Genomic DNA, 16884 nt, shown 5'->3' on the forward strand with positions numbered 1-16884 from the left:
TTTCCTTTTCAGGTACCTCTAGAAGAACCCTTCCACAGTGTGGGCAACCGGGAAGTAATAACTGCCCTCATAACTCTAACAGCACTCAACACTGACATGAATATCAAGTACTGAAATTGGCGCCGTGACCTTAAAACTCCTCAAACGCTTCTGATTGGCTCGTCCATAAATTATAGGTTTCACCAAACCAACCATTATAACACGAATAAAAAAAACATAAATAATAATAATAATTAAAACAAATATTTATTACTACTCTGAAAAAATATGTATCAAAGCAAAATAATGCATATATATATAATACAATAAGTGTGTATTCAGGTATGTTTATCTTTCCATTGGTTCCCCTTAACCCAATCATCAATCAATTAATCAATCAATAAATCAATCGATTAACCGAATCATAGCAACAAGAATTTTAAAACAAAAAAACACAAAAAAATAACAGCATAGTGATTAATAACTTTACTCTTTTCTTTTTTTTTTACATTATTCAAGGAAAAAACAAAAAGAAAAAAAGAAGCGAAAGAAGAAACAACGAAAAGAAAAACAAAAAGGAAACAATAATTATAATGATAAACTATACTATCTTCCTTTTCTTTTTTTTGTACAAATAATGATGGATGAAAAGAATCGAGTGTGTGTGTGTGTGTGAGCGTCATTCACAGGAAAAGAAAAAAAAGACAAATGAGAGAGAGGGGGGGGGGAAGAAAATCAATTCTTCATCAGCTGCCAAATGATGAATCAAAATTCTTTATGTTCTCCATACACATATGCACACACATACACACACAAAGCGAGTGAGAGAGAGAGAGAGAAGGGGGGGAGAAGGAGACCATTTCAAAGAATATATATATTGTCAATAATGGTAACCGATATAGGTGTACGGTCCATAAAAAGTACAGATCACAGAATAAAGGTTTCATGTATATATAGATATATAGAAGCATATTTACATATATATATGTGCTAATTAGGCAAAAACAACGGCATGATTGATTGTACAATTATGGATGAACCATCAATAGAGAAGTATGCAACAACAAAAAAGAATAGTACATATGTATAATGCAATATAACAACAACAAGAAAAACACCAAAAAAAACTTCATTTCCTTACAAAAACAAAACGGCATAGAAACAATATTATCGTTATGATCATGATCATGATCATCATTAACAACGGATCAACTAACGACTAATTATAAGAAATGCTATTTTTAAAAAAAAAACACAAAAAGGGGGATGAAGCGTAGAAACAAGAAAAAAAAGTAAACAATTTAGTTGTTAGGCATTTATTGATCACTTGTTGTTTTACGTAAGACAATTGTTGGTGATAATGAACGTGGTGATTTATTATATTTTGGTGTAAATAAACAACTACTACTACTTGTAGTAGTATTAGTAGTAGTAGATGTACTACTATTATTATTATTATTATTATTTGTAATATTCATTGTTGATCCCATTAATTTTTTACGAAATGAATATTGAAAATCAGATTTTTGATTATTTAAATTAGTAACCATAGTAGTAGCAGTGGTAGTAGTAGTAGTATTAGGTAAAGAAGGGGGACCTAATGAACTACCACGCATACTACGATATAATGATTTGATAGGATTCATATATACAATATTATTACTACTATTATTATGAGTAGTATTATAAGTAGTATGATTATAACCATCTAAACAATTCAAACTCCCATTCATATCTATCATAGATTGTTCAGTAGTATGTTTTAATTCTTTTAAATATTGACGTAAATACATGAATTGTTCTATCCATAATTTCTTGATAGCTATATTAGACATTCTTAAATAACGTACATTAGTTGCCATATGACATGGTATACATTTTTCATGTTTATTAACATGTTCAAAATGTATACGCATATGACAATGTAAACATTCTAATGCTTTTGGTGGATTTAATAAATCCGAACAATTTTTATGACATATATCACATAATATATTACCTAAATGATATGTCATTAATTGAAAATTATGATTCATCCATTGTATAGTAGTAGTATTGCTAGGGGTAGTAGTAGTAGTACTACTACTATTAGTAGTATGAGTAGTAGTAGTAGTATTGCCAACAGAAGTAATATCTTGATTAGATTTACTTGACGATTTCAACATGGATTGATGATGATGTAGTTGTTGTTGGTGTTGGTGTTGTTGTAATAACGATGATGAGGAGGAGGATGTAAAACTTGTATCCCCTAAATCAATATTATCACCATCATCAATATTAGAATCATATATATGATGTACTTTAGTTGGATTTTGATAAAATAATTGTATAGTTCTACATAGATCTTCTTTCTTGGCATGAATTAAATCTAATTCAGTGGCTTCACGTACATGCATAATCTAAATAATAAAAACAAAAGAATAAATGAAAATTAGAGACAACAAATTCAAGAATAATGATATGATATGCTAAAGTGGTTTGAAGGTTATCGTCAGGAATCGTTAGAGTACGCTCTTCCTCGAAAAATGCTCTCACATAGCCATGCCTATAAAGCCAATGACAGGGAATCCTACTCACTGCCTTCTCGTGATGGAGGTGTTGGTTATCAAATTGAGAGGACGGGAAGCGAATGTCCGGTGCTTTAACCGGGTTGATGGCTATGTAGGATCCACCTAGGGGAGTTTGAAAACCTACATTCCAAACCAATGGTGCACATGGGTTCCAGCATCCTGAGGGAACAAATGGCGTATGAATCAATCGTTGGTCACTGGCTATCATGGGACTGCATCTCCTCATGATGCTCAACTGCCTTGTGGATCAGACCTTTAGGTCAAAGGCTCTGAATGTGGCCCCCTAAGAAAACCACCTGCTTCAGTTTGGGCACCTGGGCAGTACCACAGCCCTCACATAAATCAAATAAGATTTGTGTTGCGCATATGTATCTGGTGCTTTCTTGTACCAAGATTTGTGTTTACAAAAACATAAATAAATGAATCCAAATTACTTACCTTTATAGTCTCAAATATGATCACTAATTTATGAGTAATGCAAGCGCTGACTACTATCAAATAGCAAGAAACCTAGATCAAGTAGAGTTTCCTGTTGAATATTTCCGACCACCACGTATACTATGCGGTCTCAAGTCAGTTAAACTAATGGCCACATTACAAATTGATCAGAAGAATGTGATCAGCATTAAAGAATTAGACAACTATCATACTGATCACTACTTAATAATCGATCAATCAAATACTAAAATAATCATTAACAAAAATATAATTTTCAGAAGGGAGTTTTGTGGAGAGACTGATAGGTCCTGGGTTCGAATCTCGCCAGTGCAGGATCGTGGATGCGCACTGCTGAGGAGTCCCACAATAAGACGAAACGGTCGTCCAGTGCTTCCATGTTTTCCATGGTGGTCTAGCTTTAATTGACTCATGATCTCAACTATATAAAAACATAATTTACAACCGTAGTTTGTAAAGTTTTATTTGACATATCCCTCCCACTGTTATAGAATGTACTCATTCTTGGATAAACAATCAACTATTTCATTATCATCACATATGATGGAGTTAACATTGACATTGAACTCTTCTGTATTCTCATCTTTCAATTTTGTCAGTGATTAATATATCAAGGGATGATGATGTAATCTTTTAAATAACTAAAGTAGTCAACTCAATAAATCATTTCATTTTAAATGACAATCACTTCATGAGTATTAGATCATGAAAGAAACAGATAATGAAAATCTTTTTTCAATTATCAGAAGAAGGTTTTGTGGAGATTATAGTCATTCAATAGCTGAATTCATGAGTCAATTAAAGCTAGACTACCATGAAAAATCTGGAATCACTGAACGACCGTTTCGTCCTAGTATAGGACTCCTCAACAGTGTGCTATTACTGAAAACAATTAAGAATCAGTTATTTTATTTGGTAATTTCTGTTAATCAAAAACAAACTGACAACAATTTCAAAGGCTAGTAAATAATACCAGAAGGGGTTTTTGTGGATATTATAGTGATTTCAATAGTTGAGATCATGAGTCGGGATTGTGGATGTCCAATGCTGAGGAGTCCCACAATAGGACGAAACGGCTGTCCAGTGCTTCCAGGTTTTCCATGGTGGTCTAGCTTCAATTGACTCATGATTTCAACGATTGAAATCACTAATAAATAACATCGTAATATTGAACATAGAACATAACACAACAGATAATTTGCAAGAATTCGTTACAGTTGGCAAAATAAGAAAACTTGTCAGCATAATCTTCACATAACTAATTCTATGGAATTGGTTTTAATTCATTCCGTTTTCGCTGTTATAAGAATTAGTAAGGTTATGTATGCGTACTGTAGAGAAGCTGTTTATGGAACCGATTTTCTAAAAACAGAAACTGAGAATTGACTGTAGACAATTGAGGGTTGAAGATATATGTGTCACATTCTAATGTATATGTAGGGACTCAGTAGTTATTATGATCTACAATGACATATACAAGTTCATAATGCCTGGTTAACCCAATAGATACAGAGGAAAAAGAGAAAGCCTATACAAGAAGCTGAATTGTCAATAAAAATGAGTCATAGATCATATACATTAGTAAGTTACCAAATGATGGCACATGGTAGATGACTTTGCCTAAGTGAATAACCCTTCAAATTACATCAGCCTGCACAAACTCTCACTTGAATCACCAAAGAACCTTTGAAATATCGTGTGATTTATCTATTCATGTTCAGTATATCTGTAATGTACGAACAAGTTCAGTCCAGATGGGATTGTTCATAAAATATATACACCTAGTATTCAACCATCAATTTGCATCTATTGTGTTCTGCAACCCAATCTGTTTGTAGACTATGTTCTATCCTTCTTTTCCTTAACATAACTCAAAAATTTAGTTAGAACGGCTTTGTAGTGTTTCGTTTTTTTTCATTTGTAGATAGAATTGATCGGACTGATTTCAGTTGGAATGCATTTCAAAACCAAAGAGTGCTGATTAACTGTTTTATCCCAGTATGGAATTCCTTAAAAGTGGCCACCCATGATCACACATCATGGATCGAATCCAGAGTCCTTTAAGTGGTCACTGCTGAAGGTTTTCATACTGTAACGAAACAGTTATGAATTGCTCTCTGATTTTCAAAGACATTCCAACTAAAATTAGTGTGTGATGAAAATTACCTACAAAATGAACCAATCTCCATGGAACCACTGTAACTAAGCTTTCTTTCATAAATTTATTATCTTTAAACACATAAATATTGGTACAATGGGGCACCAGATACATATGCGCTACACAAATCTCATTTGATTTGTGTGTGAGGGCTGTTATACTTCCCGGGTGCCCAGACAGAAAAAGGTGGTTTTCTTAGGGGGCCAAACCCAGTGCCTTTAACATAAAGATCTGATCCACAAGGCAGTGGAGCATCGTGAGGAGATGCAGTCCCATGATAGCCAGTGACCAACGATTGATTCATACGCCATTTGTTCCCTCAGGATACTGGAGCCAGCCCATGTGCACCATTGGTTTGGAATGTAGGTTTTCAAACTCCCCTAGGTGGATCCTACATAGCCATCAACCCGGTTAAAGCGCCGGACATTCGCTTTTCGTCCACTCAATTTCGTAAACAACAGCAATGCCACGAGAAGGTAGTGAGTAGGACTTCCCTGTCAGTGGCTATACGTGGGGCCTTATGAGAGCATTTCGAGAGGGAGAGAGGACTGTCCCCACCATCGGCCGTACCAGGGGATTTGGGGCTTTCATAGTTGGACTTAGTAGAAAACCAAACCAGCTCTAAAAAATGATTACATCCTTTTGTTTCCAAATTTCTGGTTAGAGAATAATAAAACAAACCTGATCCAAACCCCCATGAATCTTTGATCCTTCTTAACTTATAATAAAAAAAATGATTCATGCAAAAATAGATAACCAAATTAGTCAAATGTAGAATAAAAACTTAGACAGTAAAATTTTGAATATATTACATTCACTAAATTCCAAATGATCTAAGTATATGTATATATACATACATACACATTATAACTAATGAAGCTATTGTCTATTGAAGCCAATTGTAGATGTTTGATTGTTTGTTGTTGTTGTTTGGTTCTGTATGGTATCGTTTTCTAATTTTTTAGAATCACATCTAATCAATAAACTAAACATTCTATATTAATACTATGAAAATAAAGTTTGTGAAAAGGTTCAACGTTTAAGTATCCTTCTTGTTGTTTGATTGTAGTTTCTATGTATGCGGGTAAAGAATGATAATGACATCGAAAAATATAAACTAGGTAAGTAAGATGAACAATGATCGGTATATATTGCTTACATGGAATACCTAAGAATTTATAGCCTAAATGATAGTTCTGAACTAAAGATAGAGAGTGAAGTAGTCAAATGCGTCGACAACTTCACCTATCTTGGAAGTCTGATCAGCTCTAATGGGTTAGTGTCTAAGCCATGTTGGAAGATGCAGATTACTTGGTTGGTGTCCACGTGACTATCGTAATCAATGGTTGGAGACTCTGGGTGATATGGCTTAGAATTGATCACAATGGCGCAGGTGTATACACTCTTTATCTTCCCTTAAACTTTGAGATTAAAATTGCTTCATATCTCTCTTTTTTCCTGTACTAATGTATCCTAATATACAATCTCTCTTTTATATATTACCAACACTAAATTAACTACTATGAATCCGGTGTTCATCTTGTTGTGCTAACGAGGTATAGCAACTTGGACCGATGCATAAATGTGCCTGGTCCTATGTTGTTGCTGACTAACTGACTAAATGATAGTGTAACTACCTTACAGTTACCAATATAGAATTTTGACGGTATTTACTGAAATAGGAAATGTATCAACATCCAGAAGTCAATGTACATATCATTGCCCCCAAATGCCCTGGTACAGCCGAGAGTGGAGAGAGTCCGCTCTCTCTCGAAAAATGCTCTCACATGGCCACGCGTATATAGCATCTGACAGGGAAGTCCTACTCACTGCCTTCTTACAGTGGCATTACTGTTGTTTACGAAATTGAGAGAACGAAAAGCGAATGTCCGGTGCTTTACCCAGGTTGGTGGACACGGAAAGTCTACCTAGGGAAATTGGAAAATCCTGATTCCAAACCAATGGTGCACATGGGCTCCAGAATTATCAAGAAACAAATGGAGTATGAATCAATCGTTGGTCACCGGCTACCATAGGACTGCATCTCCTCACGATGCTCCACTGCCTTGTGGATCAAACCTTTACGTCAAACGCTAGGTGTGTGGCCCCCTAAGAAAACCACCTGCTTCAGCTTGGGCACCCGAGCAGTATCACAGCCCTCACACAAATCGAATGAGATTTGTGCGGCGCATATGTATCTGGTGCTTCCTTATACCAATATTTATGTGTTTAAATAAAATTAATAATAACGTATGTTGTTACACTCTAAAGCAAATTAATAGAAGTTAAAAATATGAACTATCGATCCTAACTATTCAATTTAAAGATGATATGTTCTTACTCTGATCCTTTAAGATCCTGAATTCGATCTTTGATTTGATCATGAGCAAACACTACTGAAAAATTTCCAAAGTATGACGAAATCAAGGTCCACTACTCCCTGATTTCACATGTTTCTTCTGATAATGTCAGTTACTGACGAAAATTATGATCTAACTTAATGAATATATAAGAAAAAATCCAACTACACATCTTTTTTACCTTTATCCAAATAGACAATTCTGAACTAGTTATGAACCGGATTTGGCTATATGGCTCGAGATATCAACGCAAGTACACATTGACGGAACGTTTATTATGACCTCAACAAGTTCATTTTGGCTGAGTCAGGTAGAATTTTTGAGGAATAATGCATTTTCCCACTGAATTATGAAGTATTTAAGTCAAAAACTATTTTACTGGCCTTAGAATGTGGTACTACTTAAGCCTATTGGACAGTGTATAGATCTAAACTTCATTATTATGTTCTGAAGTTTCGGAACATTCAGTGGTACAAGTTTGTTAAAACAGAACTTCACTTTTGCTAGCGAAGAATAGCTGCATTAGATTTTATCCATATGTTTTTTATGTTATTACAACCTTATACAGTTCCGAATCGTAAATGTTACCTGGAAGAGGTAGTGCGACTAGGCTAGCACAATGACCTAGTAGAAATATATTGGCTGGAACTTTCGTTCCTTCAGGACCTAGATTAGTTGAACAGCGGAAGGAATAAAATTAACAACTCAAGGGTCAACGGCGAAGTTGTACCGTTGACTGAACTAGGGTGACAGAAGTAGAATATTTCCTTTAAGCAACCAACACGCCTACCAATGTTACCTTATTACAACGGAAAGAAAGCACTGGAAGAAGTCAGCTCTGAAAATACCACACCTTACATTCCCCTAAGAATCTCTCTCTCCCTGCAATAAGACCTTTGATTTGCGGAGCTAACACACCAACGGCTCATAGCAAAACAGGCGTGCGTCAGTGGTCTCAAACAGTTATCTTTTAGGCACTCCCAGCTGGGGAAGACCACACCTATCACAATTTCCCCCTCAGGTACCCGAAAAAATACTTTCAACGGTATATGCGATCGAAAGCTGACAACCGCCAACATACCTCTAGCAGTGTAACAGATCAGCTCGTTCACTAAATTGTTTTTTTCAATTCTCTACCATCAAATCTTCTATAAATTCATACCCTACTTCAAACGCAAAATATTTAACAACGATTCAACTCCATAGTGTTATTTCAAGTTTTCCAAAACTGTTCTTATGTTTCATAGTTGAAATCGTGAGTCAAATTGAAGCTAGACCACCAGGGAAAACCTGGAAGCACTGGACGGCCGTTTCGTTCTATTATGGGACTCCTCATCAGTGCGCATCCACGACCTCGCCTCGCGAGACTGGTAGGTCCGGGGTTCGAACCTCGCGAGTGCGGTATTGGGGAAGCACACCTTCGACGAGTCCCACAAAAATAGAGAAACGAGATTCGAACCCAGGACCTACCAGCCTTCCCGACCGTTGCAGCTACCTTGACGTGGTAGTCGGACTTGCCTATCGTGATGAACCAATCGAGCTATACTGGCTCGAACAATCGTTCCTCAAGGTCCTACCATGCCAGACAGGACGGTTAAAGAGCGGTAAGACTAAAAGCAGCAAACCCAATGTCCGAAGGCGAAGTCGTACTGCCGACTGTACAGAGGTGTGACAGCAGTAAGGTGTTTCCTTCAGACAACCAGCATGACAGCGATGCTGCCTTCCCACAAGGAGAGGTGGGATTAGAAAAGGTCGACCCTAAAAATGCACACCTCGCCTTATCCCACGGATTTCCGTCTCCGGCGGTAAGGTCCTTTGAAGAACGGAGCTAACACGTCAAAAATCCCCCACAAAAAGGCCGTGCGTGACCGGCCCCAAGCAGTTGTCCCTTGGGCACTGCGGTCACGCTCCCAGGTCGTTAAGACCAACACTAATCCGACTTCTTTTTCAGGTCCCTCAAGAAATACCCTTCCACGGTGTGGGCAGCCGGGAAGTGATATTAGCCCTCATACCCGTAACAGCACACGAGACCAAGTTGGTCACCTTCAAATCCTTCCTACTCCTAATAGCTCTCTTATCTCCACGACTAACCCTTCCCACGTCCTTTTATCACCTCGCACCGCTAGGGCAAACGATTCAAGTACACGGAACGTTATTCCTGGTCTCCTGAAACCACGCTCTAAACTACATATAGGAACTTTTAATGTCCGTACATTGTGCCAAATAGGACAACAGGCTTCCTTAGCTAGGACTCTAGAATCTTACACCATCGATGTGTGCTGCTTCTCCGAAACGCGCATACAAGATTCGAGTAGTGTCATTCATTTGACCTCACCTAATCAAAATAAAGAACCATCTCAATACACGCTTCGTGTATCTGGAAGCCCTGATGCTGCTTCCCGTGGCCTCGCTGGAGTAGGTATAGCATTAAGTCGTAGGGCAGAACTAGCTCTTTTATACTGGATCCCAGTTGACAGTCGTCTATGCGCTGTCCGACTAAACGGATCAGTAAGGACTCGGAAAGATAGGGAAACTCGTCGTTGCCTCTTCGTCGTCTCTGCCTACTCTCCCACTGACTGCAGCTCAGACGATATAAAAGATGAGTTTTACAGGAAACTTTCTGACCTCCGAAAAGCTAGGCGTTCTGATGTAGTAATAGTGGCTGGTGACTTTAATGCTCAAGTAGGTAAACTAAATGAAAGGGAAAGACACCTGGGTGGATCTTATGGTGTCGTGGCTAAAAGGACAGATAATGGCGACCGTCTGTTGCGGCTGTGCTCAGATAACCGCCTATTTCTTGCAAATACTAACTTTAAGCATAAGTAAAAACATCTTTTGACATGGCGACCCCCGAATTCGTCCCAACGTTGGACCCAATTAGATCACATCGCTATCAGCCACCGATGGAGGGGCTCGATAGAAGACTGTCGCTCATTCTGGAGCACATGCTCTAGTACGAGCACGTATCTGTCTGCGTCTTACTGGACGTAGGAAAGACACTGCAGGGAAGCCTCTAAGGGTTCTACTTAATGATAAGCAAGCTAAGAATATATTTCAGGAACAACTGGAAAAACAGTTAGACAGACATGTAAGTTGTGCCCACCCCGAGGCAGCGTGGAATGACATCCGAAAAGCTATGGAAACAGCAGTGATATCTGCTAGTATGGTTAGGGAGAAACACCGAACCTCAGTAGCATCTATCGCACTGATAGACGCTCGAAAACTCATCCCACCTGGCTCTGAACATAACGAAGAGCGGAGTCAGCTTAAGCGAAGGCTAATAAGAAGCCTACGCAATGATCGTGAACAGTGGTGGGTAGCGAAAGCAAGAGAGATGGAAAAGGCAGCGGCAATAGGTAACAGCAGACAGCTATTCAGACTTATTGAAGAAACCGGCATTAGGAACCCAACTATTAGCGAAAATATCTCAGACAAAGATGGGCATATCATTCATTCTCAATCCAGGAGATTGGATCGATGGGCAGAACACTTTAGGGATCAGTTCAACTGGCCTTCAGCCACACTTCAGTTACCCACGATCCCCAGTCGTCCTGAATGGCAAATTGAGGTAAGTCCTCAAACTCTACGATGTTGAAAAAGCTATAGGAAATCTAAAGCGAGTGAGAGCCGCAGGCCCTGACAGGTTTACCCCTGAGATTTTTAAGGATGGTGGTCCAACGAGATTGACTGAGGTCTTAGGTAGAATCTGGGCACTTGACGTAATTCCATCTGACGTCCCAATCACTGATTGTGCCAGTCTATAAGAAAGGACAAAAGTCCTCTTGTGACAATCACAGAGGAATCAGTTTGACTAATATAGTGTCTAAAATATTAGCTTCAATAATACTTCGACGCCTAACCAAAGCTCGTGAAGAGCATACTAGAGAAAACCAGGCTGGTTTCCGACCTGGACATGGTTGCATAGACCAGACATTCACTCTACGTCAGGTCCTAGAACATAGACATACATTCAGACGTCCCACAATAGTAGTATTTCTTGACCTTAAGGCGGCATTTGACTCCGTTGATCGTGAGGTTCTATGGCAGTGTTTGTCAGTGAAAGGAGTACCAAAGAAGTAGATTAACCTCATAAAGGCTCTCTACTCGAACACAACTGGTCGAGTTAGAGCCTATGGAGAACTGTCATCAGAATTGGTTACCTCAAGTAGTGTTCGTCAGGGCTGTCCACTCTCGCCATTCTTGTTTAACTTTGTCACTGACATGCTTTTAGAGATATCACTTTCATCATCTCAATCTCCTGGAGTTGAACTTTTACCGGGAGGCTCACTTGTTGACTTAGAATACGCCGATGACATAGTTTTATTCGGTGAAGACGCTGACAAAATGCAGAGTCTTCTGACCACTATAAGCAACTATGCAGGCATCTTCGGGATGCGATTCTCTCCCTCGAAGTGCAAAATGTTACTTCAGGATTGGGTTGCATCGACACCTGAACTAATGATAGGGAGTGAAGTAGTTGAGCGTGTTGACAGCTTCACTTATCTTGGGAGTCTCATCAGCCCTTGTGGTCTGGTGTGCGACGAAATCTCAGCACGGATACAGAAGACTCGTCTAGCTTTCGCCAACTTGCGCCATTTATGGCGTAGGCGAGATATCCGTCTAGCAACAAAAGGATGGGTTTACTGTGCCGCAGTTCGTTCCGTCCTATTTTGTGACAGTGAAACATGGCCGATAAGAGTAGACGATATTCGTAGGCTACTAGTATTCGATCATAGGTGTCTTCGACGCATTGCTCGTATATCCTGGGACCACTGAGTAAGTAATGCAGATGTTAGGAAACGGGTACTAGGTAAGGATGGCAAATCGATTGATGAAGTAGTGAAACTTCATCAGTTGAGATGGCTGGGACATGTGTTACGTATGCCCAACCACCGACTGCCCCGACGTGCAATGCTTTATGGTGTAGGAGCAGGTTGGAAGAAAGATAGGGGCGGCCACACCAAAACGTGACACAAATCTATGAAGTCAGTTACAATTGGACTGAACCATGTTGGTAGGTGTAGACTACCTGGTTGGAATTCGTGAGATGATAAAAACCGATGGTTAGAGACCTTGAATGACATGGTTCAAAATCGTTTGCAATGGCAAAGATGTATTCACTCATTGTGTTCTTTCAAATTCTAATCTTCTGAATTCCTCATGTCCCTATCCTTATTCTCTTTCCAAATTTATTTCACTGCATTATACTCCTTCAATAACATCTTCAAACCCTTATCTTTTACATAATGCTTATACTCTTACTACCTCTACCACTATGGGATTTGAATCGACAAATGCATCTCTGTGCTAATGTGGTATGGCGACTCGAAGTGATGTACATACGTATGAAGTTCTACGTTGTGACTGACTGACTGACTGACCTACCAGCCTTGAGCCAGAGCCCTTAACCGATAGACCACTGAGCCGGCCGTCCAGTGCTTCCAGGTTTTCCCTGGTGGTCTGGCTTCAATTGACTCATGATTTCAACTTTGAAAAATACTGAAATCTCCACAAATCCCCTTCTGATTACTGTTCTTATGCTTAACTAACTTACGTACATTGTGTGTCGTTTCATGTTACAAAAAACATGTCTGGTAGGGTTATCAGCTACTATTTTTTTTTTATTATTCTTATTAAACATAGGACAAAATAAGAATAGTCCAGCTAACACACACACACACATTACTACCAAATACAAACAAATAAACGAACGTAATAACGTAACTATAAAACAAAACAAAATTTCAGGTTTATGATTCTGAATTAAATCAGTTGTCAATATAGTGGGGGTGGGTGGGTGGTTGGAGAGGGTCACAAATTTTTGTTTCCTTTATTTATTTGATTAGGAATGGGCAAGAAATGCACCTCAAGAGAGAGGGGGGGGTAAGAGGTATTACATATTATACTCATGAATATATACCTACATAGAAGCTGTTCATTTTGTGAATATTAATCAGTATATGATTACTGTTAAAATCTATAATAACGTACGCACATTTGCGCACATATATATATGCACATGTTTCCGTAGTTGTGTGTGTGTGCATTGAATTGTTTATTGTTTAGAAAGGATAGAGAACTACACAAAAACTTGGTATCTATATTAACCTAACATAAAGACACAAATCTAAACATAAAAATACTAAAAGTAGATCCATTTATTTACATTTACATATATATGCAAAACGTTTTAAAAATACCAGACAGTTAGACAATCAAAAGGTTATAAAGAAAAGATAAACAATGGTAGGATGATTTAGAATAATAAACACAAGTATTGAATCATACACTAAACATTGAGCTGTATCCATAGCGTAAAAAACACAGTATGACTTAGTCATAGGAAGCGAAATAGATAGGATAACATTCTAATACGAAGGATTTGTGGAGATAGCAGTATTTTCATAGTTTCAATCACGAAGTGATCCTAGTTAGATCACAAATGAAAACCTGGAAGTACTGGACAGCCATTGCGTCCTATTATGGGACTCCTTAGTTGAATGTATCCGCGATCATGCACATGGGAATCAAACTCAGGACGTTTGATTTCACACACAAAAGCTTAACCTTCGGACCATAGAATAGAGACCCAACCAAGGGTCTCGGATTCGATTCCTGGGTGCAAGGTCGTGGATGTGCATTGTTGAGCTCCATAATAGGACGAAACGGCCGTATAATGCTTCCAGATTTTCAGCGGTGGTTAAGCTGATATCACGAAGTGATCTCATCTGTGAAAAATTCTAATATATACCAAAACATTTGAGTCACTGTGACATTCACCTGTAAAATTACTAGAAATCAAAAAGTATTCGAGTTTTGAGACAAATGTCAGAAGTCTACCTGTGATGATAATGGAATCAAATGATAAGCTATTCCTACTGGTTGGTGGTCCCATTGTTGTGAATTGACTGAAAGTGTACACTAATGTACCGATCAGAGTTGAGGAGACCACAGGCACACAAAATAAGTGTGAATAGATCATGGGTGAGTAAGTAACCTATTCATCTAACCAATTCTAGACGTTAAAAGCTCGTACATGTAGTTTAGAGCGTAGTTTCAGGAGACCAGGAATAACGTTCCGTGGACTCGAATTGTTCGCCCTAGCGGTGCGAGGTGATAAAAAGACGTGAGAAGGGTTAGTCGTGGAGATAAGAGAGTTATTAGGAGGTGTAGGAAAGACTTGAATGTGTCCAACTTGACCAACTCGTGTGCTGTTACGTGTACGAGGGCTGATATCGATTCCCGAGTGCCCACACCGTGGAAGAGTATTTCTTGAAGGGTCTGTAAAGGAAGTTGGATTGATGTTGGCCTTAACGACCTGGGAGCGTGACCGCAGAGCCCAAGAGAAAACTGCTTGAGGCTACAATTAAGACATACACAGATGGTCATGTTATTTAGGACATACAACAGATAAGATATACACGAAATGGTATTTCGTCATAAATATTGCAACAAACTGATCAGCTGGAGGAAAACCGTTGAGAATAGAACGGTCTTTTCTTGTAGACTTCAGTATTGTTGAGCATTGAACACAGTCCAATCTACTAGGTCAAAACAAGTATACATTGCTCCTTGGTTATTAAAGGTTCTCCATATTATGCCCATTAATGATAGAAGCGAGTCAACCATTAGCAACGTAGAATTTGTCACCTATGTGAATTAATTTAAGTTGTCATGCCATATTAGCACAATGAGATGAAACGATCACAACAAGTAGAACAGTACTAAAAGTATGAATAGTTCCCGTGGGGGTAGAACATACTTAACATGATTCGAAAAAAATGGATTCCTAGAATAAAGGATATAAGATAGTCTTAAAACTCAAGATCTAGGGAAAGATAAAGAGTCAATTTATCTGTGCTCTAGCAAACGATTTTGAGTCACGATGCCTAACGTTTCCAGCCACCTCTTATGATAATCCTGAGGATAGGAACCAGGTAATGTCCGCACCTATCTACATGCTTCATTCTAATTGGCAATGATCGTATGAAGTGATGTCATATCTTGGTTTGACCGCGCCTAGCTTTCTTACACCTTACTCCTCTACTATACAACATCCCTTGTCAAGGTTAACAGTGGTCGAGAACACATAGTAATACATGTCCCAACTTTTCGGTCCATGAAGATTTACTACACCAACTGATTTGTTATCTTTACCTTGTGTTTAGCCTTCACAATGTCTACACAATGGGGTCCCAAAATCAGAGAGTAATCTTTCGTGATGAAAACTAACAAACTGTTATATCCAAACGAAGAACAATGAGTAGTAACTGTTAGGATCTATGTATGAATTATACTCTGATCAGAATCATGATACTGTTTTACCAGATATGCGTTGTTCTCATGATTAGTGTACTTCTAACGAAGTAGTCGAACGCGTGGACAACTTCACTTATCTTGGAAGTCTGATGAGCCTTAATGGGTTGGTGTCTGAAGAAATCTCAACACGGATTCAAAAAGCTCGTTTGGCATTTGCCAACTTACGTCACCTATGGCGAAGACGAGATATCCGTCTATCAATTAAAGGACGGGTATACTACACAGCAGTTCGCTCTGTTCTATTTTACGGCTGTGAAACATGGCCATTAGAAGTAGAAGATACATGTAAGTTACTAGTATTTGACCACAGATGCCTTAGAATTGGGAACGTCAAACTGGTCGACACAATGACCCTACATTGTTTCGTGTGAAGGGGAGATATGGTGTTATGATGCTGATCTGTCGTCTTTCTAAATAATATGGGACTAAAAAACGACCCACAAACTTAAAGGGGAAGGTAACGTATGGTAGTAAAAGTAAAGTCTGATTGGTCGTTGTTGAACATGGCCACAGGCTGCAGACTACTATGAAACATGTGGTTTTTCTTCTTATCACTAATTTCTATTGTGTGTGACTGTTTGTAGTTGTATTGAATAAAGTATTCTCTAGTGTTAATCTGCTTGTAAATCATCCGTAATATATCACAAACTATATAATCCAAACATAATTATGAACGATATATAGATACAGGGTGAAGAATTTCAGATACTATAATTAGTGTTAAGTCACATACTTCAATATAATCAATTAGCATAAGCATGTGAAAAATAATGACTTAATGAAAATCTATTTTTATTAAACGTTTACTAATCTTTTTGTATTATCACTATTACGGTGAGAACAGTTAGTTCAATAAATGTTTGGTTACATAGGCCCATGCCCCCAAATGCCCTGGTACGGCCGAGAGTGAGGGGAGTCCGCTCTTCCTCTCCAAATGCTCTCATATAGCCACACCTATATAGCCTTTGTCAGGGAAGTTCTACTCACTGCCTTCTCACAGCATTACTGTTGTTTACGAAATCGAGAGGATGAAAAGCGAATG

The 16884-nt window shown here is 38.4% G+C and overlaps 1 protein-coding gene across 1 annotated transcript in view; it reads right to left on the minus strand.

Annotated features, from left to right (window-relative positions):
- Nucleotides 1-1020: 1020 nt before the first annotated feature.
- Smp_139800 (serine/threonine kinase) overlaps nucleotides 1021-16884 on the minus strand; it is a 42705-nt gene continuing 26841 nt past the window's right edge. The window contains exons 4-6 of the mRNA XM_018795244.1: nucleotides 2219-2378; nucleotides 1771-1978; nucleotides 1021-1389 (exon numbers count right to left, since the gene is read on the minus strand). Coding sequence (XP_018649576.1) covers nucleotides 1296-1389; nucleotides 1771-1978; nucleotides 2219-2378 — 462 coding nt within the window. The 3' untranslated portion in view covers nucleotides 1021-1295. The remainder of the gene's footprint in view (nucleotides 1390-1770; nucleotides 1979-2218; nucleotides 2379-16884) is intronic.

The sequence above is a fragment of the Schistosoma mansoni genome, chromosome 2 (assembly GCF_000237925.1).
Source record: "Schistosoma mansoni strain Puerto Rico chromosome 2, complete genome".
NCBI lineage: Eukaryota > Metazoa > Platyhelminthes > Trematoda > Strigeidida > Schistosomatidae > Schistosoma > Schistosoma mansoni.